This window comes from Taudactylus pleione, unplaced genomic scaffold (assembly GCF_031769625.1).
Source record: "Taudactylus pleione unplaced genomic scaffold, aTauple2 ptg001320l, whole genome shotgun sequence".
In the NCBI taxonomy this organism is placed as follows: Eukaryota; Metazoa; Chordata; class Amphibia; order Anura; family Myobatrachidae; genus Taudactylus; species Taudactylus pleione.
Genome location: NW_028285720.1, coordinates 96,773 through 122,817, shown reverse-complemented (window position 1 = coordinate 122,817; position 26,045 = coordinate 96,773). Strand labels below are relative to the sequence as shown.

The 26,045-nt window shown below is 46.7% G+C and overlaps 1 protein-coding gene across 1 annotated transcript in view; it reads left to right on the top strand.

Annotated features, from left to right (window-relative positions):
* The first annotated feature begins 277 nt into the window (after positions 1-277).
* Positions 278-26,045, top strand: part of CTNNBIP1 (catenin beta interacting protein 1) — a 38,203-nt gene continuing 12,435 nt past the window's right edge. Inside the window, exons 1-2 of the mRNA XM_088463130.1 lie at positions 278-366; positions 16,407-16,512. Of these exons, the coding sequence (XP_088319256.1) occupies positions 16,417-16,512 (96 nt within the window). The 5' untranslated portion in view covers positions 278-366; positions 16,407-16,416. The remainder of the gene's footprint in view (positions 367-16,406; positions 16,513-26,045) is intronic.

Here is a 26,045-nt window from a genome sequence, read left to right as displayed (position 1 = left end):
TCTCTCTCTCCCTCTCTCTCTCTCCCTCTCTCCCTCTGTCTCTCTCCCTCTCCCTCTGTCTCTCTCCCTCTCTCTCTCTCCCTCTCCCTCTCTCTCTCTCCCTCTCTCCCTCTCCCTCTCTCAGGACCCGGCCAGCAGCAGCAGCAGCCGCCGCCCCCTGTACTCCTCTCCCGCCTCCTCCTCAGGCCCCGGCGCCGCCTCCTCCTCCGTCGTCCCCCTCCCAGGCTCAGCTCCCCTTTCCCGGCCGGCGGTGACTCCCAGGCTCGGGCGGAGAGAGGCCGCCTGATATCACCGCGCACAGGCCGGAGCCAGACACACGGAGACCGGCAGAGGAGCCGCAGAGCGGGCGGCCAGGGAAGCAGCTCGGTGAGTATCGGGGAGCGGCCTCTGCCCGGCCCGGCTGCCCCTTTGTCTCCGGCTCCATCCGGCTTGAGAGACCCTCCGGGCACCTCATACCCCTCCGCTGCCCCTGGTGTATGTATGTAATATCTTACTATACACAGACCTAATGCTGCTGCCCGTCCATACACACAGTACAAACATACATACATTACACTGCACACAGTACATACATACATACATACATTACACTGCACACAGTACATACATACATACATTACACTGCACACAGTACATACATACATACATACATTACACTGCACACAGTACATACATACATACATACATACATTACACTGCACACAGTACATACATACATACATACATTACACTGCACACAGTACATACATACATACATACATACATACATTACACTGCACACAGTACATACATACATACATACATTACACTGCACACAGTACATACATACATACATACATACATACATTACACTGCACACAGTACATACATACATACATTACACTGCACACAGTACATACATACATACATACATACATTACACTGCACACAGTACATACATACATACATTACACTGCACACAGTACATACATACATACATTACACAGCACACAGTACATACATACATACATTACATACATACATTACACTTCACACAGTACATACATACATACATACATACATTACACTGCACACAGTACATACATACATACATACATTACACTGCACACAGTACATACATACATACATACATTACACTGCACACAGTACATACATACATACATACATTACACTGCACACAGTACATACATACATACATACATTACACTGCACACAGTACATACATACATACATACATTACACTGCACACAGTACATACATACATACATACATACATTACACTGCACACAGTACATACATACATACATTACACTGCACACAGTACATACATACATACATACATTACACTGCACACAGTACATACATACATACATTACACTGCACACAGTACATACATACATACATACATACATACATTACACTGCACACAGTACATACATACATACATACATACATTACACTGCACACAGTACATACATACATACATTACATACATATATTACACTTCACACAGTACATACATACATACATACATACATTACACTGCACACAGTACATACATACATACATACATTACACTGCACACAGTACATACATACATACATTACATACATATATTACACTTCACACAGTACATACATACATACATACATACATTACACTGCACACAGTACATACATACATACATTACACTGCACACAGTACATACATACATACATTACACTGCACACAGTACATACATACATTACACTGCACACAGTACATACATACATACATACATTACATACATACATTACACTGCACACAGTACATACATACATATTACACTGCACACAGTACATACATACATACATACATTACACTGCACACAGTACATACATACATATTACACTGCACACAGTACATACATACATACATACATTACACTGCACACAGTACATACATACATACATACATTACACTGCACACAGTACATACATACATTACACTGCACACAGTACATACATACATTACACTGCACACAGTACATACATACATACATACATACATACATGCATCCATACATTACACTGCACACAGTACATACATACATTACACTGCACACAGTACATACATACATATTACACTGCACACAGTACATACATACATATTACACTGCACACAGTACATACATACATTACACTGCACACAGTACATACATACATACATTACACTGCACACAGTACATGCATACATACACACAGTACATACATACATTACACTGCACACCGTACATGCATACATACACACAGTACATACATACAACACACAGTACGTACATACATACATTACACTGCACACAGTACATACATTACACTGCACACAGTACATACTTACATGCATTACACTGCACACAGTATACATACATACATTACACTGCACACAGTACATGCATACATACACACAGTACATACATACATTACACTGCGCACAGTACATACATATACACAGTACATACATACATTACACTGCACACAGTACATACATACATTACACTGCACACAGTACATACATACATTACACTGCACACAGTACATACATACATACATACATTACACTGCACACAGAACGTACATGCATTACACTGCACACAGTATATACATACATAACACTGCATACAGTACATACATACATACATACATACATTACACTGCACACAGTATATACATACTTACATTACACTGCACACACTACATACTTACATTACACTGCACACACTACATGCATACATTAAACTGCACACAGTACGTACATGCATACATTAAACTGCACACAGTACGTACATGCATACATTAAACTGCTCACAGTACGTACATACATACATTAAACTGCTCACAGTACGTACATGCATACATTAAACTGCACACAGTACGTACATGCATACATTACACTGCACACAGAACGTACATACATTACACTGCACACAGTACATACATACATTACACTGCACATAGTACGTACGTACATACATTACACTGCACACAGTACGTACGTACGTACATACATACATACATACATACATTACACTGCACACTGTACATACATACATACATTACACTGCACATAGTACATACATACATTACACTGCACACAGTACATACATACATACATTACACTGCACACAGTATATGGACCCAGTACATACATTACACTACATACATACATTACACTGCACACAGTACACACATACATTACACTGCACACAGGACATACATTACACTGCACCCATCACATACATACTCTACACTGCGCACATTGCATTCATAGCGTTCCCACTAGGCTGTTTTAGAGGGGCGCGGCGCCCTGCCCTCCTCCTGGAGGGAAAAAAGCGCCCTGCCCTCACAGCCTGCGGGTGCCGTTCTCACCCGCGGGGCGCAGTGTCCCGCGGGTGGAGAAACATGCGGTGTCCCGGTCACCGCCGGCAAATAGACGCTGGGCGCATGCGCCCGGCATCTATTCTCCCTTTCTGCAGCGCTTGGGGGCTGCCTGGCATGTCCGTAAGCGCCGAGCACGCCCCCAAGTATGACGAAAAGGGGACGCATCTTATAGGCACGCCCTCTTTTCATGACCACGCCCCCTTTTCGGGTGCGCGCGTCTTAGGCGCACGCATAAGGTTGCCCTCTCTAGCTCCGGCTCCCTGCCTGCCGCCGGAGCTAGAGTGAACACTACATTCATACATACTTTACACTGCACAAATTACATACATACATTACACTGCACACATATACTGCATACAAACATTAAACACATTACATCCATCCATTACACTGTACACATATACTCTACAGCCATAGCCAAAAGTTCTGAGAATGGCACAAGTATTGGTTCTCACAAAGTTTGCTGCTTCAGTGTTTTTAGACCTTTTTGTCACATGTTACTATGGTATACTGAGGTAACATTACAGCATTACATAAGTGTCAGATGTTACTATGGTATACTGAGGTAACATTACAGCATTACATAAGTGTCAGATGTTACTATGGTATACTGAGGTAACATTACAGCATTACATAAGTGTCAGATGTTACTATGGTATACTGAGGTAACATTACATAAGTGTCTGATGTTACTATGGTATACTGAGGTAACATTACATAAGTGTCAGATGTTACTATGGTATACTGAGGTAACATTACAGCATTACATAAGTGTCAGATGTTACTATGGTATACGGAGGTAGCATTACATAAGTGTCAGATGTTGTTATGGTATACTGAGGTAACATTACAGCATTACATAAGTGTCAGATGTTACTATGGCATACTGAGGTAACATTACAGCATTATATAAGTGTCAGATGTTACTATGGTATACTGAGGTAACATTACAGCATTACATAAGTGTCAGATATTACTATGGTATACTGAGGTAACATTACAGCATTACATAAGTGTCAGATGTTACTATGGTATACTGAGGTAACATTACAGCATTACATAAGTGTCAGATGTTACTATGGTATACTGAGGTAACATTACAGCATTACATAAGTGTCAGATGTTACTATGGTATACTGAGGTAACATTACAGCATTACATAAGTGTCAGGCTTTTTAGTGGCAATTACATTAAGTTTATGCAAAGAGTCAATATTTGCAGTGTTGACCCTTTTTTTACAAGACCTCTGCAATTCGCCCTGGCATGCTGTCACTCACCTTCTGGGCCGCATACTGACTGATGGACGCCCATTCTTGCCTAATCAATGCTTGGAGTTTGTCAGAATTTGTGGGGTTTTGTTTGTACACCCACCTCTTGAGGATTGACCACAAGTTCTCAATGGGATTAAGGTCTGGGAAGTTTCCTGGCCATGGACCCAAAATTTAGATGTTTTGTTTCCCCGAGCCACTTGGTTATCACTTTTGCCTTATGGCAAGGTGCTCCATCATGCTGGAAAAGGCATTGTTCCTCACCAAACTGTTCTTGGATGGTTGGTAGAAGTTGCTCTTGGAAGATGTTTTGGTACCATTCTTTATCCATGGCAGTGTTCTTAGGCAAAGATGTGAGTGAGCCCACTCCCTTGACTGAGAAGTAACCCCACACATGAATGGTCTCAGGATGTGTTACTGTTGGCATGTCACAGGACTGATGGTAGCACTCACCTTTCCTTCTCCGGACAAGCGTTTTTCCAGATGCCCCAAACAATCTGAAAGGGGATTAATCAGATTAAATAGCTTTACCCCAGTCCTCAGCAGTCCAATCCCTGGCTTTTTTGCAGAATATCAGTCTGTTCCTGATGTTTTTTCCTGGAGAGAAGTGGCTTCTTTGCTGCCCTTCTTGACACCAGGCCATCCTCCAAAAGTCTTCGCCTCGCTGTGCGTGAAGATGCACTCACACCCGCCTGCTGCCATTCCTGAGCAAGCTCTGCACTGGTGGTGCCCCGATCCCGCAGCTGAATCAACTTTAGGAGATGGTCCTGTCGCTTGCTGGACGTTCTTGGGAACCCTGAAGCCTTCATCAGAACTATTGAACCTCTCCTTGAAGTTCTTGATGATCCGATAAATGGTTGATTTAGGTGCAATCTTACTAGCACCAATATCCTTGCCTGTGAAGCCCTTTTTGTGGCAAAGATGACTGCATGTGTTTCCTTGCAGGTAACAATAGTGAAGAGGAATAACAATGATTTCAAGCTCCACCCTCCTTTTAAAGCTTCCAGTCTGTTCTAACTCAATCAGCATGACAGAGTGATCTCCAGCCTTGTCCTCGTCAGCACTCTCACCTGTGTTGACAAGAGAAATCACTGACAGCTGGTCATTTTGTGGCAGGGCTGAAATGCAGTGGAAATGTTGTTTTTGGGGATTGAGTTCATTGTCATGGCAAAGAGGGACTTTGCAATTCATCTGATCACTCTTCATGACATTCTGGAGTATATGCAAATTGCCATCACAAACACTGAAGCCGCAGACTTTGTGACAACCAATACTTGTGTCATTCTTAACTTTTGGCCATGGCTGTATACATACATACATACATTACACACTGCACACATTATCTACATGCATTACATACATACATTAATTACATGACACATATTAATTACATCTATACATTATGCTGCACACATTACAATGCACTACCTCTGCATGCAATAATGCACATATTACACACTACATGCCACATTCATCTGTATATCCCTCTGCCTGCAATAATGCACATATTACATACTACATGCCACATTCATCTGTACATATAACTATATCATAGAGCCAAGCGCTGTGGGCGTGTCTATGCATGCCGTATTTCAGTCATATGGGCAGTAAGGGATAAAAGCCTGGCTCCTGTCTAGTATATGACGCCTCTTTATACTGACGTTCATGTCAGGTATATATTATAAGCGCGGGTGACTTTATATTGCACGTCTATCGGTATAACTTCTGAGCGCACATTTTACATTGGTGCCATTTAAGGGACTTGTTTGACTTTATCAGACTGGTTCATGATTAGTGCTACACGTAGCTCAGTGTAACAATGGCTCTTCCTCGGGGCACCTCATTGCTTCTCTGTAATCCAGTGAGGTGAGAGGTGCCCCTGGCGGCACAGGAATGCCCGCTCACTCAGTGCTGCCCGGGGGCATTATTCATCAGGCTGTGTATGGATTACATACACTAGGGAGATGGCTTAAGGCCCCTATACATCAGAGATTGTGGCAATTTTGCAAACAATCGATTGAAAAAGGGAAAGATTTTTATACACAATCGATTGCATATTGCACGATTGCTGCAATCAATCTCTGATGTATGGGGGCCTTTAGCTCTGAGGTTATAGAGAAGCCTGCTGCAAATGACCCGGAGATGGACACGCATGTACTGAGGTGCAGTGATGACACCCAGCTTCGTTCATGTGTGGGTAATGATGATGTATTACTGTAAGTAATCCTGATATTATGCACATTCTAATACTGTCCTGGCAGTACTGTACTTAGCCATTCATATGTTGTATAGGTTCTGCCATTTCATATGTTGTGCTGCCCATGTCCGAGTCATGTTCGCCTTCCAGTGTTGTGTAATACTCTGCACCAATGTTAGGAGCAGCCTTTGGCCCAGTTGCCTGCACTCAGGACAGAGAGTGATTGTTCTGTCTGATAACCCGCAGGCTCCTCTGTAACCCCAGACCGCCCCCATTTCCTGTCACCATAAAGGAAGTGACACCAGCCACCATATGCACCGTCCAAATACAGATGTGTCCTCAATACGCCACGCAGCGCATCTTGCCTAGCGTGAATGAGCCGCCAGGTCCCGGGGTGCTCTGCTAGTGTCGGGCGTCTTTCTATTGTCACAATGCGACTAGGATACACCAGTAGACTCTGCTGATTAATTTGGGACACTTTACAGATGTGTCCACAATCCAAATACATCTATCCTCCGTGCGCTACAAGTCGCTGTACACACAACGCGGGAGCTCCGTGTAACTCTGTACAGCTGGGCGGCTTTTCGTGAAACTTTTTATCTTCCAATGCTGCTTATTCGCACAGCGATGGTGATGGGACGCACAAGCAGCTTCTGCTGATTAAAATGTTACAGCAGCTGATCCTGTAACGTAGCAATTCGCAGGCAGATACACTCGCAGTCGCACACACACAACATAATCAGCAGAAGCCGCTATGTGCGTCCTATTCACATCACTAATAAAGACGTATTTAAAGGTAAAAGTTGCATGAAAAGACCAAGCCATGAAGATACCAAGCCGCGGCATGGTACGCAAGGAGGCTAGATGTACGCGGACACTTCTGTATATCTGTGTGTGACTGGGTCTGTATATGAAGCACCATGGAACGTGCAATGACACAAGTTGCGGCTGTTACATTGTAGCACTTCATATACAGATTTGCTGCTGTGGGAATAATAATGATCTGTTACATAAATAAACTACGCTGGTAATAACTGCAATTCCTGGGGCTGAAATGTGGGTACACTATACACCTGCTGCACGTAATAGAGGTCTAGGTAGGACCCCAGGATATACTTCTAAACAGATTTAATAGAAATATATTACTGCGCTACATGCACTGTTGTTTTCAGCAATATTGTATATTTAATATATATTATCTATTATGTAGATAAAAAAGGCTTGTTTGAATGTCACAAATATTTAATTATAAAACATTAACACAAACCATATAACATTTATACATACAACATTTGCGATGCTAATAAAGGTAACTAGTCACGCCTAATGGGGCCTCTTAGTATATATGTATGTGAGAATCACAGATAGCTTAAAAAAATATATAAATCATTCATAAATTCCTCAGAATACTTAAGTCCAAACAGCATTTGTTGCTTTGTATCACTGTGGGTCATAAATAAGTATCTATTTGGGAATATGTGGCAATTTGTTTCCACTTTGCAGCCTCACAGATGAGCCAGCAATCCTGTCACTAATGGCTGAATAACAATCCGTGAACACCGGCGTCCCAGCAGTTCACTAGTGCGCTCACGCTCTGCCGTTAAGATGTACTGTATATTACCTTAGTCTTTTAGTACGGAATGATCGGCACCTCAAACAAGCCTGTTTTGTCTACATAATAGAGAGCAATATTGTATATTTAATATATATTGAGAACTGTACATCTAGCGCAGTAATATATTACATCAGGGCTCGACAAATTTTTGTAAAATCTAGGAGCCATCTTAAAAGTTTAGGACCCAGACCATCGTCCATTACCAAAATATATGAAAGCTTGTGTAGACCACCACACATGCCCTTTCAGTGCCCCTCAACCTCCCCACATACAATCAAATCGCCACACATACCACTTTAATGGTCATCAGATTCTGCAACATGCCCATACCAGCCCCTTTGATAGTGCCCCCAGTAGTAAGCCCCCTGTGACAGTGCCCCCAGTAGTAAGCCCCCTGTGACAGTGCCCCCCGTGACAGTGCCCCCGGTAGTAAGCCCCCCCGTGACAGTGCCCCCGGTAGTAAGCCCCCCCGTGACAGTGCCCCCGGTAGTAAGCCCCCCCGTGACAGTGCCCCCGGTAGTAAGCCCCCCCCCGTGACAGTGCCCCCGGTAGTAAGCCCCCCCCCGTGACAGTGCCCCCGGTAGTAAGCCCCCCCGTGACAGTGCCCCCGGTAGTAAGCCCCCCCCGTGACAGTGCCCCCGGTAGTAAGCCCCCCCCCGTGACAGTGCCCCCGGTAGTAAGCCCCCCCGGTGACAGTGCCCCCGGTAGTAAGCCCCCCCCCCGTGACAGTGCCCCCGGTAGTAAGCCCCCCCCGTGACAGTGCCCCCGGTAGTAAGCCCCCCCCGTGACAGTGCCCCCGGTAGTAAGCCCCCCGTGACAGTGCCCCCGGTAGTAAGCCCCCCCCGTGACAGTGCCCCCGGTAGTAAGCCCCCCCCGTGACAGTGCCCCCGGTAGTAAGCCCCCCCGGTGACAGTGCCCCCGGTAGTAAGCCCCCCCCGTGACAGTGCCCCCGGTAGTAAGCCCCCCCCGTGACAGTGCCCCCGGTAGTAAGCCCCCCCCGTGACAGTGCCCCCGGTAGTAAGCCCCCCCGTGACAGTGCCCCCGGTAGTAAGCCCCCCTGTGACAGTGCCCCCGGTAGTAAACCCCCTGAAGGACTGGTGGCCGGACAGTGGGGTGTTTATAACTACTGTACATTTTTGTGCCCATAATGCTGAATTCTCTTCGGTTGTTGTGTTTGCAAATGTATTTTGGAAGCTTGAGCCAGTGGTTTGTGGTCGGTAGCGAGGTGATTTTGGGCGCTTGTGATAGAGTGCGATGACATCCTTTCTGTGTGTGTAGGTCCTGCTGTCTGTCACAGTTCTTACTCTAGAATTGTATTTTCTAATGCCAGGCTAGAGGAATCCATTGTACAATAGATGGGCTCTGCCAGGAACTATAGCTGTACGGAGATTACATAAAGAGAGTAAAGTGAGAGCTGTAGTTATAAAGGAAACGTATTCCGTGTGATTGTGTACCTGCCTACAACCTGACGCTGTACCCAGTATGGTAGTGTGTAATGATGCAGTGCACGGCACAGTGGTTAGCATTGCTGTCTCTCAGCCTTGGGGTCATGAAATCGATTCAGACCGGGGGCCTATCTGTGTGGAGTTTGTTTGTTCTCCCCATGTTTGTATGGAATTTCCTCCAGTTGTTTTGGTTTTCTCCCACAATTCATAGACCTATTGATAAGGTAATTTGGTTGTTGACAAAAATGGGTGTCATCTCCCACGGGGCAGGGATTGAGGTGAGTGGCACGCATTCTCTGGGCATCGCTGCAGCCTGTGGTGATGTTATATGAATACACAATAATAATAAGAGTCATTTAGTGCATTACTTGTTGAGCTGTTGTAGGGCGCCTATTGCTAATGCTGCTGGAGTACTTCCCTGTGGTTGTCATCGCTGTGTGACTGAGGTTTCCTGGGTCACCCACCCTGGGGACAGCGGCATAGAGCTCCTGTGAGAAGCTGTCGGGGCTGCCCTGGGATTTGTGCCTCTCATACTGCCGGATTTCTTAATTGTAAATTAGTTAGTTTAATAAGATTTAGAAGTCTGCTATAATCACAAGTATGCATTGTATAAGGGCTCTCTCTCCATGCATGTAGTCTACACCTGCTGCATGTATGACGCGGTTACAGAGCATGCATGGGCAGAGATAGTGAGCGCTCCAACGCCTTCCGGTGAGCACCTGGGGGTCGCACACCAGGAGGGTGAGAGTTACGGGCTCCTGCTGGCTTGCAGATGTTTACATGGTCTATATCTATTGAGTGGTACCCGGGTTCTTACAGTAGGTCTAAGGACTGGTATCAGGGCCCTGATTACTAGGGGCCAGGACATAATAGGCCGGATTCTGCTGATATCGTGGAGCACTTTTTTTTCCCCTGCGTTGAACAGCAATGGAGGTCGTCTTCCACCGATTCCTTGCCACTGCGAAAGCGTGAAAACCAATTGTACACACACTTTCTACTCACAGCATCCTGCCCGCACACTTTCACCAACATTTTGTGCGTCTCCGTCGCCGATTTACCCAATTTGAAGCAGAACTTAATGTTGTGTCGTTGCTCCATTGCTGTTGGACGCACACTGCGCAGGACACTCTGTGGAAATGAATGCAATGGCAGTGCGGTGGCGGCCTCGGGCACATCCCGACTGGGGGCAGGTCCAGACATGTCCATGCATGTCAGTGCGCATGAGCGACCTGGTTACAAGCGTTGCATACAGATATATCCGACCATTCACTGAACTTTATAGACAGACCCGGTATATGCATTGGAAGGTCTATCAGGGAGACCTATATAAATGAATGTGCTGTCATTTATAGCATGTGAGAATGACGGAAACACCTGATTGGCTGCATGTTCGCCTTTGCTTTAGAATTCAGTATATTATTTGTGAATACCAGTGCGCCCTGGGCGATGTTGCGGCAATCTGTTCCGTTCTGCACTATGTTCTGGGCATTGGACATTTTAACCCGTTATGCCTGTGGTTGTCATCTCCAACCATCATGGTACCCCCCAGCAGGTCATGTTTTCAGGAGTTCTGTCTGGAAGCAGGTGGGATAATTACTGACCCAGAAAAGTAAATGAACTCCCTTTTACATCAGTAAAGAAATCTGGAAAACATGACCTGTTGGGAACTCTCAAGGATTTGAGTTGAACCCCCCCTGCTCTATGCAGTTATCTGATTGGGGTCATTCAGTGTTATTAGCGGACAGCTGACGGACTCGGCTCTGGGCTCTGTGCCGTGCACCAGGGGAAGAGGATACTACCCCACAGCTGCTGGTAACGTAAGGTCAGCAGGAGGTTTAAGGTCTGCATTTCCAGTAGGAAACTATGGGTCTCTTACACACTGTAGCATGCGTTCTACTTGAATCGGCTCAGTGAGTAGAGCAGATTGCAGCCATATGCTTTGTCACTTACCCACCTTGCCACGCTATTGGGGTCAGTATGGGCACAGCAGATATCCTGCTAATACAGCACGTGGGGGCTTGTCGTTACTTCCATATTATCTGTAACACTAATATATCCCCCCCCTTTGTATTCCTCTAATGTAAATATTAGTGAATGAATGTGTACGGTTTTACCTAGTTAATGCAAAGCTTGCTATTTAGTACAGTCCTCATTGTGTACCTTCTATTCCCCATAATCCCTTTATATGGTCCCAGATATTAGTTATATTTATGATCCACTCCCATACCTGCCAACTGATTTAGGTGCGACAGTCCTGAAACTAAGGGACTATCATGGTCCCAACTGCCCTGGTCCATAGTTTGTGGTGGGACCTTACCACTTGGGATTATGGGGAACATTAGGGTCTCGGCCGTGTCTGGAAATACGATCTAGAAGCTAGATCTGTAACCCACTCACAGCCTGCATAGGGGGATAACCTACAGTTCTAGTGTTTGGCCCTTGTGTTCCCTCTGCTGGACGGCAATTGGGGTCACCCATCTACCTGCACTGTCATATCTTTTGGGAACATGTAAGCCGTGACAATGTGACACATTAATTATATGTACTCAGGGAAGGCGTTCCCGTGTCTGCAGTCAGGTGTTACCTGTGTGCGATTATCCTCAGTGATGGTCACACCCTATGTACAGACTTTGTGCTTATAATGTGTATACTTCGTGGCGCCCTCAGCAGAAATGAGAGTTGTGTAGTTGTATTTTCAGGTTTTGTTACTTTAGTTGTGTAATAGATTAAGATGATATTTTACTTGTGTGCAGGCGGCTTGTCTGTGACCCCAGCTCAGCATGTAATGTATAGGGCGGCCGGAATCACACTTCCCCTGTAGCACAGTATAAAAAGCAGAATGTCGCCAGATTTGGTAGGGAGACTAATTAGGATAATGGATGCAGGGAGGGGGCACCCACCAGACTCGTCTTTACGTGACGGTTTAATCAGCGCATACCGTGTCTCTCATCAGAGATGGTGCCGGGAGAATTAAGTGACCGGACAAAGATCCGCTGGGAATGAAACGTTGATATGGGACCGTATATGATGCATAAATCATATAGTGACCCGTCGGGTGAGTGTCCCCTATTTATTGCTGTGTCTGATGGATGGATGTGATTCCTCGCCCAGGACTACAGCCTCGCAGTGACCTGAATCATCGCAGTGACAATGAGAGTGCGGACAATGGACTGCACATAGGCACTCCCACATATATATATATATATATATATATATATATATATACATACATACTGGCACATGTATATCTTTATTACGCGCATATTAGCACATGTATATCTTTATTACGTACATACTAGCACATGTATATCTTTATTACGTGCATACTAGCACATGTATATCTTTATTACGTGCATACTAGCACATGTATATCTTTATTACGTGCATACTAGCACATGTATATCTTTATTACGTGCATACTAGCACATGTATATCTTTATTACGTGCATACTAGCACATGTATATCTTTATTACGTACATACTAGCACATGTATATCTTTATTACGTGCATGCTAGCACATGTATATCTTTATTACGTACATACTAGCACATGTATATCTTTATTACGTACATACTAGCACATGTATATCTTTATTACGTACATACTAGCACATGTATATCTGTATTACGTGCATACTAGCACATGTATATCTTTATTACGTACATACTAGCACATGTATATCTGTATTACGTACATACTAGCACATGTATATCTTTATTACGTACATACTAGCACATGTATATCTTTATTACGTACATACTAGCACATGTATATCTTTATTACGTACATACTAGCACATGTATATCTTTATTACGTGCATACTAGCACATGTATATCTGTATTACGTGCATACTAGCACATGTATATCTGTATTACGTGCATACTAGCACATGTCTATCTGTATTACGTGCATACTAGCACATGCATATCTTTATTACGTGCATACTAGCACATGCATATCTTTATTACGTGCATACTAGCACATGCATATCTTTATTACGTACATACTAGCACATGCATATCTTTATTACTAGCACATGTATATCTTTATTACGTGCATACTAGCACATGTATATCTTTATTACGTGCATACTAGCACATGTATATCTTTATTACGTGCATACTAGCACATGTATATCTTTATTACGTGCATACTAGCACATGTATATCTTTATTACGTGCATACTAGCACATGTATATCTTTATTACGTGCATACTAGCACATGTATATCTGTATTACGTGCATACTAGCACATGTATATCTGTATTACGTGCATACTAGCACATGTATATCTGTATTACGTGCATACTAGCACATGTATATCTGTATTACGTGCATACTAGCACATGTATATCTGTATTACGTGCATACTAGCACATGTATATCTGTATTACGTGCATACTAGCACATGTATATCTGTATTACGTGCATACTAGCACATGTATATCTGTATTACGTGCATACTAGCACATGTATATCTGTATTACGTGCATACTAGCACATGTCTATCTGTATTACGTGCATACTAGCACATGTCTATCTGAATTACGTGCATACTAGCACATGCATATCTTTATTACGTGCATACTAGCACATGCATATCTTTATTACGTGCATACTAGCACATGCATATCTTTATTACGTACATACTAGCACATGCATATCTTTATTACTAGCACATGTATATCTTTATTACGTGCATACTAGCACATGTATATCTTTATTACGTGCATACTAGCACATGTATATCTTTATTACGTGCATACTAGCACATGTATATCTTTATTACGTGCATACTAGCACATGTATATCTTTATTACGTGCATACTAGCACATGTATATCTTTATTACGTGCATACTAGCACATGTATATCTGTATTACGTGCATACTAGCACATGTATATCTGTATTACGTGCATACTAGCACATGTATATCTGTATTACGTGCATACTAGCACATGTATATCTGTATTACGTGCATACTAGCACATGTATATCTGTATTACGTGCATACTAGCACATGTATATCTGTATTACGTGCATACTAGCACATGTATATCTGTATTACGTGCATACTAGCACATGTATATCTGTATTACGTGCATACTAGCACATGTATATCTGTATTACGTGCATACTAGCACATGTATATCTTTATTACGTGCATACTAGCACATGTATATCTTTATTACGTGCATACTAGCACATGTATATCTTTATTACGTGCATACTAGCACATGTATATCTTTATTACGTGCATACTAGCACATGTATATCTTTATTACGTGCATACTAGCACATGTATATCTTTATTACGTGCATACTAGCACATGTATATCTTTATTACGTGCATACTAGCACATGTATATCTTTATTACGTGCATACTAGCACATGTATATCTTTATTACGTGCATACTAGCACATGTATATCTTTATTACGTGCATACTAGCACATGTATATCTTTATTACGTGCATACTAGCACATGTATATCTGTATTACGTGCATACTAGCACATGTATATCTGTATTACGTGCATACTAGCACATGTATATCTTTATTACGTGCATACTAGCACATGTATATCTGTATTACGTGCATACTAGCACATGTATATCTGTATTACGTGCATACTAGCACATGTATATCTTTATTACGTGCATACTAGCACATGTATATCTTTATTACGTGCATACTAGCACATGTATATCTTTATTACGTGCATACTAGCACATGTATATCTTTATTACGTGCATACTAGCACATGTATATCTTTATTACGTGCATACTAGCACATGTATATCTCTTTGTGTTGTGTAGATATGTTGTGATGAATAAGGATGAGCCCCAGCTGGGAGCGGAGGGAATGGGCAGATACATGATTATGGCAGGGAGACATATTACAGCTATAGTGGGAGCTAAGAACCAATATATACATTATCCATAGGAGCTATTTCTGTACACTGCATTGGGAATCATTCAGCCTCCTGTATGAGGGACGTATGTTCCTGTGCGGGCAGCACAAGGTGACCCCCTGCCTGATAGGAATACAGGGAGAGGAAGTGACACATTTGGTGTAAGCTACAGGAACAATACATTAAAGTCACGTGAAGGTGGAGAACAGACTGTAACATGCCACCTTTGGCAGATTGGGCTCTCTGCTTACCCCACACACCCATGTAACATCACATGTCAGCAGCCTGACCAGTCAGTGGTGATTCTTATTGCTTTAAAGTTATTTTGTTTCATTAAAATTAGTTATAATGGTTTATATCTGAGCTAGACTGTAGAAGTGCAGCATAGACATGACAGCACTGCCATCTACAGGTGATCAGTGGGTATTGCTCAGCATCCTGAGCAGCTGGGGGGGAAGGAATCATTTACGCTGTGCAGAGTATAACCTGTGGCTTCAGCATCATGTCCTATTATTGTGTCTCATGGCTTTTCTTCCTGACTGTTTCAGGGAGCAGGGCATGAACCGCGAGGGGGCCGCCGGGAAGACTCCGGAAGAGATGTACGTCCAGCAGAAGGTGCGGGTCCTCCTCATGCTGCGGAAGATGGGCTCTAACGTGAGTACGGGCATTGGTGCTGCTGGTGGTTGCTGTGTACCCCTCCTCATTGGTTACATCAGGCCGTTTAACCCCCGCAGGTTTAAAAAAAAAAACGAGACTATAAACCGCTAGTAACAGGAAGCTGGTATATAATAATGTTTTTGGAGAGAGTCACCAAGTTAGCAGCCAGGCTCCCGTACACCCCTCATGGTGCGCGAGGGGAGGTGTAGATGCAGGAATGCGGCCTCTATAGCGCCTGAGGCTGATAATGGAGATGACCAGCCTCCATACACTACATCGTAGCTGTGCTATATCAGTCCTGTGCCCATAATATACTCTGATCCGCCGTGGGATCGCTAGATAGAAATACGTTAGAGGCCTCTGGGAGTGTTTTATGAAGGGTCACTTGGCTGCCGGTGATTGTATTCACCTTACAGGACGTTGGGCGGATTGCTGCCGGTTACTGAGAGTGCGGCTGCGTCCTAACGCACGGATCCTACTCTCCCTTTATGTGATTAATGCAGGCCTAGTGATTACCATTGAATGTGCGGAAGTTCCTCCTGGCATGTAATACAAATGCCCAGAGCTGAATGATCCCCGATCATGGGAAAGCCATTATAAGACACATTGTTGTGAGGGTGCAGACATAACTCACGCTCACATTTGGGACAGTGGAAGGAGGTGCCGATCATTGAGCCTTAATCTGGCCTCTGCCTGTTAATTGTGCTGGAGATGAGCATTGCTTTGATCTTGCAGTATCCCTGGCACACGGGCACCGATCGTTAATGTCTTCATTATGGCATCTTGGGGTATAAGGAAATGTCGGAGGATTACACCGGCGATGGCTCAAATGAACATAACTGATGATTGGATGAAGACGCTCTTGTGTTTAGAGGGGGTAATACGTTCCCAAATCCCTCCCATATGGAAGATCAAAGTAGAAAAAGGAAAACACGCAATCGCATAATATCGTCTTATCACGTGTATTTACTAAAGATCGGGGATAATAAAGAGTTTAGGTCCTTGCAAATGTTCCCTTGCCTTGAATAAAAGTAAGAAACTATTTTGCAAGAATTGAAATAATTTATTATCACCCTCAGAAATGAGCCCCAATACAATGCCTTATTAAATTACATCTCCCGTATACAGTGTTATTAGGCCGGTCCCCAGCTGGGCCTATCCTGTACGTTCTCTGCGCACACTGTCCTGTGGTTACTGCTTCTTAGGTCTGTGTTCTCCTCACGGTTACATCTCCCGTATACAGTGTTATTAGGCCGGTCCCCAGCTGGGCCTATCCTGTACGCTCTCTGCGCACACTGTCCTGTGGTTACTGCTTCTTAGGTCTGTGTTCTCCTCACGGTTACATCTCCCGTATACAGTGTTATTAGGCCGGTCCCCAGCTGGGCCTATCCTGTACGCTCTCTGCGCACACTGTCCTGTGGTTAATGCTTCTTAGGTCTGTGTTCTCCTCACGGTTACATCTCCCGTATACAGTGTTATTAGGCCGGTCCCCAGCTGGGCCTATCCTGTACGCTCTCTGCGCACACTGTCCTGTGGTTAATGCTTCTTAGGTCTGTGTTCTCCTCACGGTTACATCTCCCGTATACAGTGTTATTAGGCCGGTCCCCAGCTGGGCCTATCCTGTACGCTCTCTGCGCACACTGACCTGTGGTTAATGCTTCTTAGGTCTGTGTTCTCCTCACGGTTACATCTCCCGTATACAGTGTTATTAGGCCGGTCCCCAGCTGGTCCTATCCTGTACGCTCTCTGCGCACACTGTCCTGTGGTTAATGCTTCTTAGGTCTGTGTTCTCCTCACGGTTACATCTCCCGTATACAGTGTTATTAGGCCGGTCCCCAGCTGGGCCTATCCTGTACGCTCTCTGCGCATACTGTCCTGTGGTTAATGCTTCTTAGGTCTGTGTTCTCCTCACGGTTACATCTCCCGTATACAGTGTTATTAGGCCGGTCCCCAGCTGGGCCTATCCTGTACGCTCTCTGCGCACACTGTCCTGTGGTTACTGCTTCTTAGGTCTGTGTTCTCCTCACGGTTACATCTCCCGTATACAGTGTTATTAGGCCGGTCCCCAGCTGGGCCTATCCTGTACGCGCTCTGCGCACACTGACCTGTGGTTACTACTTCTTAGGTCTGTGTTCTCCTCACGGTTACATCTCCTGTATACAGTGTTATTAGGCCGGTCCCCAGCTGGGCCTATCCTGTACGCTCTCTGCGCACACTGTCCTGTGGTTACTGCTTCTTAGGTCTGTGTTCTCCTCACGGTTACATCTCCCGTATACAGTGTTATTAGGCCGGTCCCCAGCTGGGCCTATCCTGTACGCTCTCTGCGCACACTGACCTGTGGTTACTGCTTCTTAGGTCTGTGTTCTCCTCACGGTTACATCTCCTGTATACAGTGTTATTAGGCCGGTCCCCAGCTGGGCCTATCCTGTACGCTCTCTGCACACACTGTCCTGTGGTTACTGGTTCTTAGGTCTGTGTTCTCCTCACGGTTACATCTCCCGTATACAGTGTTATTAGGCCGGTCCCCAGCTGGGTCTGTCCTGTATGCTCTCTGCGCACACTGACCTGTGGTTAATGCTCCTTAGGTCTGTGTTCTCCTCACGGTTACATCTCCCGTATACAGTGTTATTAGGCCGGTCCCCAGCTGGGTCTATCCTGTACGCTCTCTGCGCACACTGTCCTGTGGTTACTGCTTCTTAGGTCTGTGTTCTCCTCACGGTTACATCTCCCGTATACAGTGTTATTAGGCCGGTCCCCAGCTGGGCCTATCCTGTACGCTCTCTGCGCACACTGTCCTGTGGTTAATGCTTCTTAGGTCTGTGTTCTCCTCACGGTTACATCTCCCGTATACAGTGTTATTAGGCCGGTCCCCAGCTGGGCCTATCCTGTACGCTCTCTGCGCACACTGACCTGTGGTTACTGCTTCTTAGGTCTGTGTTCTCCTCACGGTTACATCTCCCGTATACAGTGTTATTAGGCCGGTCCCCAGCTGGGCCTATCCTGTACGCTCTCTGCGCACACTGACCTGTGGTTACTGCTTCTTAGGTCTGTGTTCTCCTCACGGTTACATCTCCCGTATACAGTGTTATTAGGCCGGTCCCCAGCTGGGCCTATCCTGTACGCTCTCTGCGCACACTGTCCTGTGGTTACTGCTTATTAGGTCTGTGTTCTCCTCACGGTTACATCTCCCGTATACAGTGTTATTAGGCCGGTCCCCAGCTGGGCCTATCCTGTACGCTCTCTGCGCACACTGTCCTGTGGTTACTGCTTCTTAGGTCTGTGTTCTCCTCACGGTTACATCTCCCGTATACAGTGTTATTAGGCCGGTCCCCAGCTGGGCCTATCCTGTACGCTCTCTGCGCACACTGTCCTGTGGTTACTGCTTCTTAGGTCTGTGTTCTCCTCACGGTTACATCTCCTGTATACAGTGTTATTAGGCCGGTCCCCAGCTGGGCCTATCCTGTACGCTCTCTGCGCACACTGTCCTGTGGTTACTGCTTCTTAGGTCTGTGTTCTCCTCACGGTTACATCTCCCGTATACAGTGTTATTAGGCCGGTCCCCAGCTGGGCCTATCCTGTACGCTCTCTGTGCACACTGTCCTGTGGTTAATGCTTCTTAGGTCTGTGTTCTCCTCACGGTTACATCTCCTGTATACAGTGTTATTAGGCCGGTCCCCAGCTGGGTCTATCCTGTACGCTCTCTGCGCACACTGTCCTGTGGTTACTGCTTCTTAGGTCTGTGTTCTCCTCACGGTTACATCTCCCGTATACAGTGTTATTAGGCCGGTCCCCAGCTGGGCCTATCCTGTACGCTCTCTGCGCACACTGACCTGTGGTTACTGCTTCTTAGGTCTGTGTTCTCCTCACGGTTACATCTCCCGTATACAGTGTTATTAGGCCGGTCCCCAGCTGGGCCTATCCTGTACGCTCTCTGCGCACACTGTCCTGTGGTTACTGCTTCTTAGGTCTGTGTTCTCCTCACGGTTACATCTCCCGTATACAGTGTTATTAGGCCGGTCCCCAGCTGGGCCTATCCTGTACGCTCTCTGCGCACACTGTCCTGTGGTTACTGCTTCTTAGGTCTGTGTTCTCCTCACGGTGACATCTCCCGTATACAGTGTTATTAGGCCGGTCCCCAGCTGGGCCTATCCTGTACGCTCTCTGCGCACACTGTCCTGTGGTTACTGCTTCTTAGGTCTGTGTTCTCCTCACGGTTACATCTCCCGTATACAGTGTTATTAGGCCGATCCCCAGCTGGGCCTATCCTGTACGCTCTCTGCGCACACTGTCCTGTGGTTACTGCTTCTTAGGTCTGTGTTCTACTCACGGTTACATCTCCCGTATACAGTGTTATTAGGCCGGTCCCCAGCTGGGCCTATCCTGTACGCTCTCTGCGCACACTGACCTGTGGTTACTGCTTCTTAGGTCTGTGTTCTACTCACGGTTACATCTCCCGTATACAGTGTTATTAGGCCGGTCCCCAGCTGGGCCTATCCTGTACGCTCTCTGCGCACACTGTCCTGTGGTTACTGCTTCTTAGGTCTGTGTTCTCCTCACGGTTACATCTCCCGTATACAGTGTTATTAGGCCGGTCCCCAGCTGGGCCTATCCTGTACGCTCTCTGCGCACACTGTCCTGTGGTTACTGCTTCTTAGGTCTGTGTTCTCCTCACGGTTACATCTCCCGTATACAGTGTTATTAGGCCGGTCCCCAGCTGGGCCTATCCTGTACTCTCTCTGCGCACACTGACCTGTGGTTAATGCTTCTTAGGTCTGTGTTCTCCTCACGGTTACATCTCCCGTATACAGTGTTATTAGGCCGGTCCCCAGCTGGGCCTATCCTGTACGCTCTCTGCGCACACTGTCCTGTGGTTAATGCTTCTTCGGTCTGTGTTCTCCTCACGGTTATATCTCCCGTATACAGTGTTATTAGGCCGGTCCCCAGCTGGGCCTATCCTGTACGCTCTCTGCGCACACTGTCCTGTGGTTAATGCTTCTTAGGTCTGTGTTCTCCTCACGGTGACATCTCCCGTATACAGTGTTATTAGGCCAGTCCCCAGCTGGGCCTATCCTGTACGCTCTCTGCGCACACTGACCTGTGGTTAATGCTTCTTAGGTCTGTGTTCTCCTCACGGTTACATCTCCCGTATACAGTGTTATTAGGCCGGTCCCCAGCTGGGCCTATCCTGTACGCTCTCTGCGCACACTGTCCTGTGGTTAATGCTTCTTAGGTCTGTGTTCTCCTCACGGTTACATCTCCCGTATACAGTGTTATTAGGCCGGTCCCCAGCTGGGCCTATCCTGTACTCTCTGCGCACACTGTCCTGTGGTTAATGCTTCTTAGGTCTGTGTTCTCCTCACGGTTACATCTCCCGTATACAGTGTTATTAGGCCGGTCCCCAGCTGGGCCTATCCTGTACTCTCTCTGCGCACACTGTCCTGTGGTTACTGCTTCTTAGGTCTGTGTTCTCCTCACGGTTACATCTCCCGTATACAGTGTTATTAGGCCGGTCCCTAGCTGGGCCTATCCTGTACTCTCTCTGCGCACACTGTCCTGTGGTTACTGCTTCTTAGGTCTGTGTTCTCCTCACGGTGACATCTCCCGTATACAGTGTTATTAGGCCGGTCCCCAGCTGGGCCTATCCTGTACGCTCTCTGCGCACACTGACCTGTGGTTACTGCTTCTTAGGTCTGTGTTCTCCTCACGGTTACATCTCCCGTATACAGTGTTATTAGGCCGGTCCCCAGCTGGGCCTATCCTGTACGCTCTCTGCGCACACTGTCCTGTGGTTACTGCTTCTTAGGTCTGTGTTCTCCTCACGGTTACATCTCCCGTATACAGTGTTATTAGGCCGGTCCCCAGCTGGGCCTATCCTGTACTCTCTCTGCGCACACTGACCTGTGGTTACTGCTTCTTAGGTCTGTGTTCTCCTCACGGTTACATCTCCCGTATACAGTGTTATTAGGCCGGTCCCCAGCTGGGCCTATCCTGTACGCTCTCTGCGCACACTGTCCTGTGGTTACTGCTTCTTAGGTCTGTGTTCTCCTCACGGTTACATCTCCCGTATACAGTGTTATTAGGCCGGTCCCCAGCTGGGCCTATCCTGTACGCTCTCTGCGCACACTGTCCTGTGGTTAATGCGTCTTAGGTCTGTGTTCTCCTCACGGTTACATCTCCCGTATACAGTGTTATTAGGCCGGTCCCCAGCTGGGTCTATCCTGTACGCTCTCTGCGCACACTGTCCTGTGGTTACTGCTTCTTAGGTCTGTGTTCTCCTCACGGTTACATCTCCCGTATACAGTGTTATTAGGCCGGTCCCCAGCTGGGCCTATCCTGTACGCTCTCTGCGCACACTGTCCTGTGGTTACTGCTTCTTAGGTCTGTGTTCTCCTCACGGTTACATCTCCCGTATACAGTGTTATTAGGCCGGTCCCCAGCTGGGCCTATCCTGTACGCTCTCTGCGCACACTGTCCTGTGGTTACTGCTTCTTCGGTCTGTGTTCTCCTCACGGTGACATCTCCCGTATACAGTGTTATTAGGCCGGTCCCCAGCTGGGCCTATCCTGTACGCTCTCTGCGCACACTGTCCTGTGGTTACTGCTTCTTCGGTCTGTGTTCTCCTCACGGTTACATCTCCCGTATACAGTGTTATTAGGCCGGTCCCCAGCTGGGCCTATCCTGTACGCTCTCTGCGCACACTGTCCTGTGGTTACTGCTTCTTAGGTCTGTGTTCTCCTCACGGTTACATCTCCCGTATACAGTGTTATTAGGCCGGTCCCCAGCTGGGCCTATCCTGTACGCTCTCTGCGCACACTGTCCTGTGGTTAATGCTTCTTAGGTCTGTGTTCTCCTCACGGTTACATCTCCCGTATACAGTGTTATTAGGCCGGTCCCCAGCTGGGCCTATCCTGTACGCTCTCTGCGCACACTGTCCTGTGGTTAATGCTTCTTAGGTCTGTGTTCTCCTCACGGTTACATCTCCCGTATACAGTGTTATTAGGCCGGTCCCCAGCTGGGCCTATCCTGTACGCTCTCTGCGCACACTGTCCTGTGGTTACTGCTTCTTAGGTCTGTGTTCTCCTCACGGTTACATCTCCCGTATACAGTGTTTTTAGGCCGGTCCCCAGCTGGGCCTATCCTGTACGCTCTCTGCTCACACTGACCTGTGGTTAATGCTTCTTAGGTCTGTGTTCTCCTCACGGTTACATCTCCCATATACAGTGTTATTAGGCCGGTCCCCAGCTGGGCCTATCCTGTACGCTCTCTGCGCACACTGTCCTGTGGTTAATGCTTCTTCGGTCTGTGTTCTCCTCACGGTTACATCTCCTGTATACAGTGTTATTAGGCCGGTCCCCAGCTGGGCCTATCCTGTACGCTCTCTGCGCACACTGACCTGTGGTTACTGCTTCTTAGGTCTGTGTTCTCCTCACGGTGACATCTCCCGTATACAGTGTTATTAGGCCGGTCCCCAGCTGGGCCTATCCTGTACGCTCTCTGCGCACACTGTCCTGTGGTTACTGCTTCTTAGGTCTGTGTTCTCCTCACGGTTACATCTCCCGTATACAGTGTTATTAGGCCGGTCCCCAGCTGGGCCTATCCTGTACGCTCTCTGCTCACACTGACCTGTGGTTAATGCTTCTTAGGTCTGTGTTCTCCTCACGGTTACATCTCCCGTATACAGTGTTATTAGGCCGGTCCCCAGCTGGGCCTATCCTGTACGCTCTCTGCGCACACTGTCCTGTGGTTACTGCTTCTTAGGTCTGTGTTCTCCTCACGGTAACATCTCCCGTATACAGTGTTATTAGGCCGGTCCCCAGCTGGGTCTATCCTGTACGCTGTCTGCGCACACTGACCTGTGGTTACTGCTTCTTAGGTCTGTGTTCTCCTCACGGTGACATCTCCCGTATACAGTGTTATTAGGCCGGTCCCCAGCTGGGCCTATCCTGTACTCTCTGCGCACACTGTCCTGTGGTTAATGCTTCTTAGGTCTGTGTTCTCCTCACGGTTACATCTCCCGTATACAGTGTTATTAGGCCGGTCCCCAGCTGGGCCTATCCTGTACGCTCTCTGCGCACACTGTCCTGTGGTTAATGCTTCTTCGGTCTGTGTTCTCCTCACGGTTACATCTCCCGTATACAGTGTTATTAGGCCGGTCCCCAGCTGGGCCTATCCTGTACGCTCTCTGCGCACACTGTCCTGTGGTTACTGCTTCTTAGGTCTGTGTTCTCCTCACGGTTACATCTCCCGTATACAGTGTTATTAGGCCGGTCCCCAGCTGGGCCTATCCTGTACGCTCTCTGCTCACACTGACCTGTGGTTAATGCTTCTTAGGTCTGTGTTCTCCTCACGGTTACATCTCCCATATACAGTGTTATTAGGCCGGTCCCCAGCTGGGCCTATCCTGTACGCTCTCTGCGCACACTGTCCTGTGGTTACTGCTTCTTAGGTCTGTGTTCTCCTCACGGTTACATCTCCCGTATACAGTGTTATTAGGCCGGTCCCCAGCTGGGCCTATCCTGTACGCTCTCTGCGCACACTGACCTGTGGTTAATGCTTCTTAGGTCTGTGTTCTCCTCACGGTTACATCTCCCGTATACAGTGTTATTAGGCCGGTCCCCAGCTGGGCCTATCCTGTACGCTCTCTGCGCACACTGTCCTGTGGTTACTGCTTCTTAGGTCTGTGTTCTCCTCACGGTTACATCTCCCGTATACAGTGTTATTAGGCCGGTCCCCAGCTGGGCCTATCCTGTACTCTCTCTGCGCACACTGTCCTGTGGTTACTGCTTCTTAGGTCTGTGTTCTCCTCACGGTTACATCTCCCGTATACAGTGTTATTAGGCCGGTCCCCAGCTGGGCCTATCCTGTACGCTCTCTGCGCACACTGACCTGTGGTTAATGCTCCTTAGGTCTGTGTTCTCCTCACGGTTACATCTCCCGTATACAGTGTTATTAGGCCGGTCCCCAGCTGGGCCTATCCTGTACGTTCTCTGCGCACACTGTCCTGTGGTTACTGCTTCTTAGGTCTGTGTTCTCCTCACGGTTACATCTCCCGTATACAGTGTTATTAGGCCGGTCCCCAGCTGGGCCTATCCTGTACGCTCTCTGCGCACACTGTCCTGTGGTTACTGCTTCTTAGGTCTGTGTTCTCCTCACGGTTACATCTCCCGTATACAGTGTTATTAGGCCGGTCCCCAGCTGGTCCTATCCTGTACGCTCTCTGCGCACACTGTCCTGTGGTTACTGCTTCTTAGGTCTGTGTTCTCCTCACGGTTACATCTCCCGTATACAGTGTTATTAGGCCGGTCCCCAGCTGGGTCTATCCTGTACGCTCTCTGCGCACACTGACCTGTGGTTACTGCTTCTTAGGTCTGTGTTCTCCTCACGGTTACATCTCCCGTATACAGTGTTATTAGGCCGGTCCCCAGCTGGGCCTATCCTGTACGCTCTCTGCGCACACTGACCTGTGGTTAATGCTTCTTAGGTCTGTGTTCTCCTCACGGTTACATCTCCCGTATACAGTGTTATTAGGC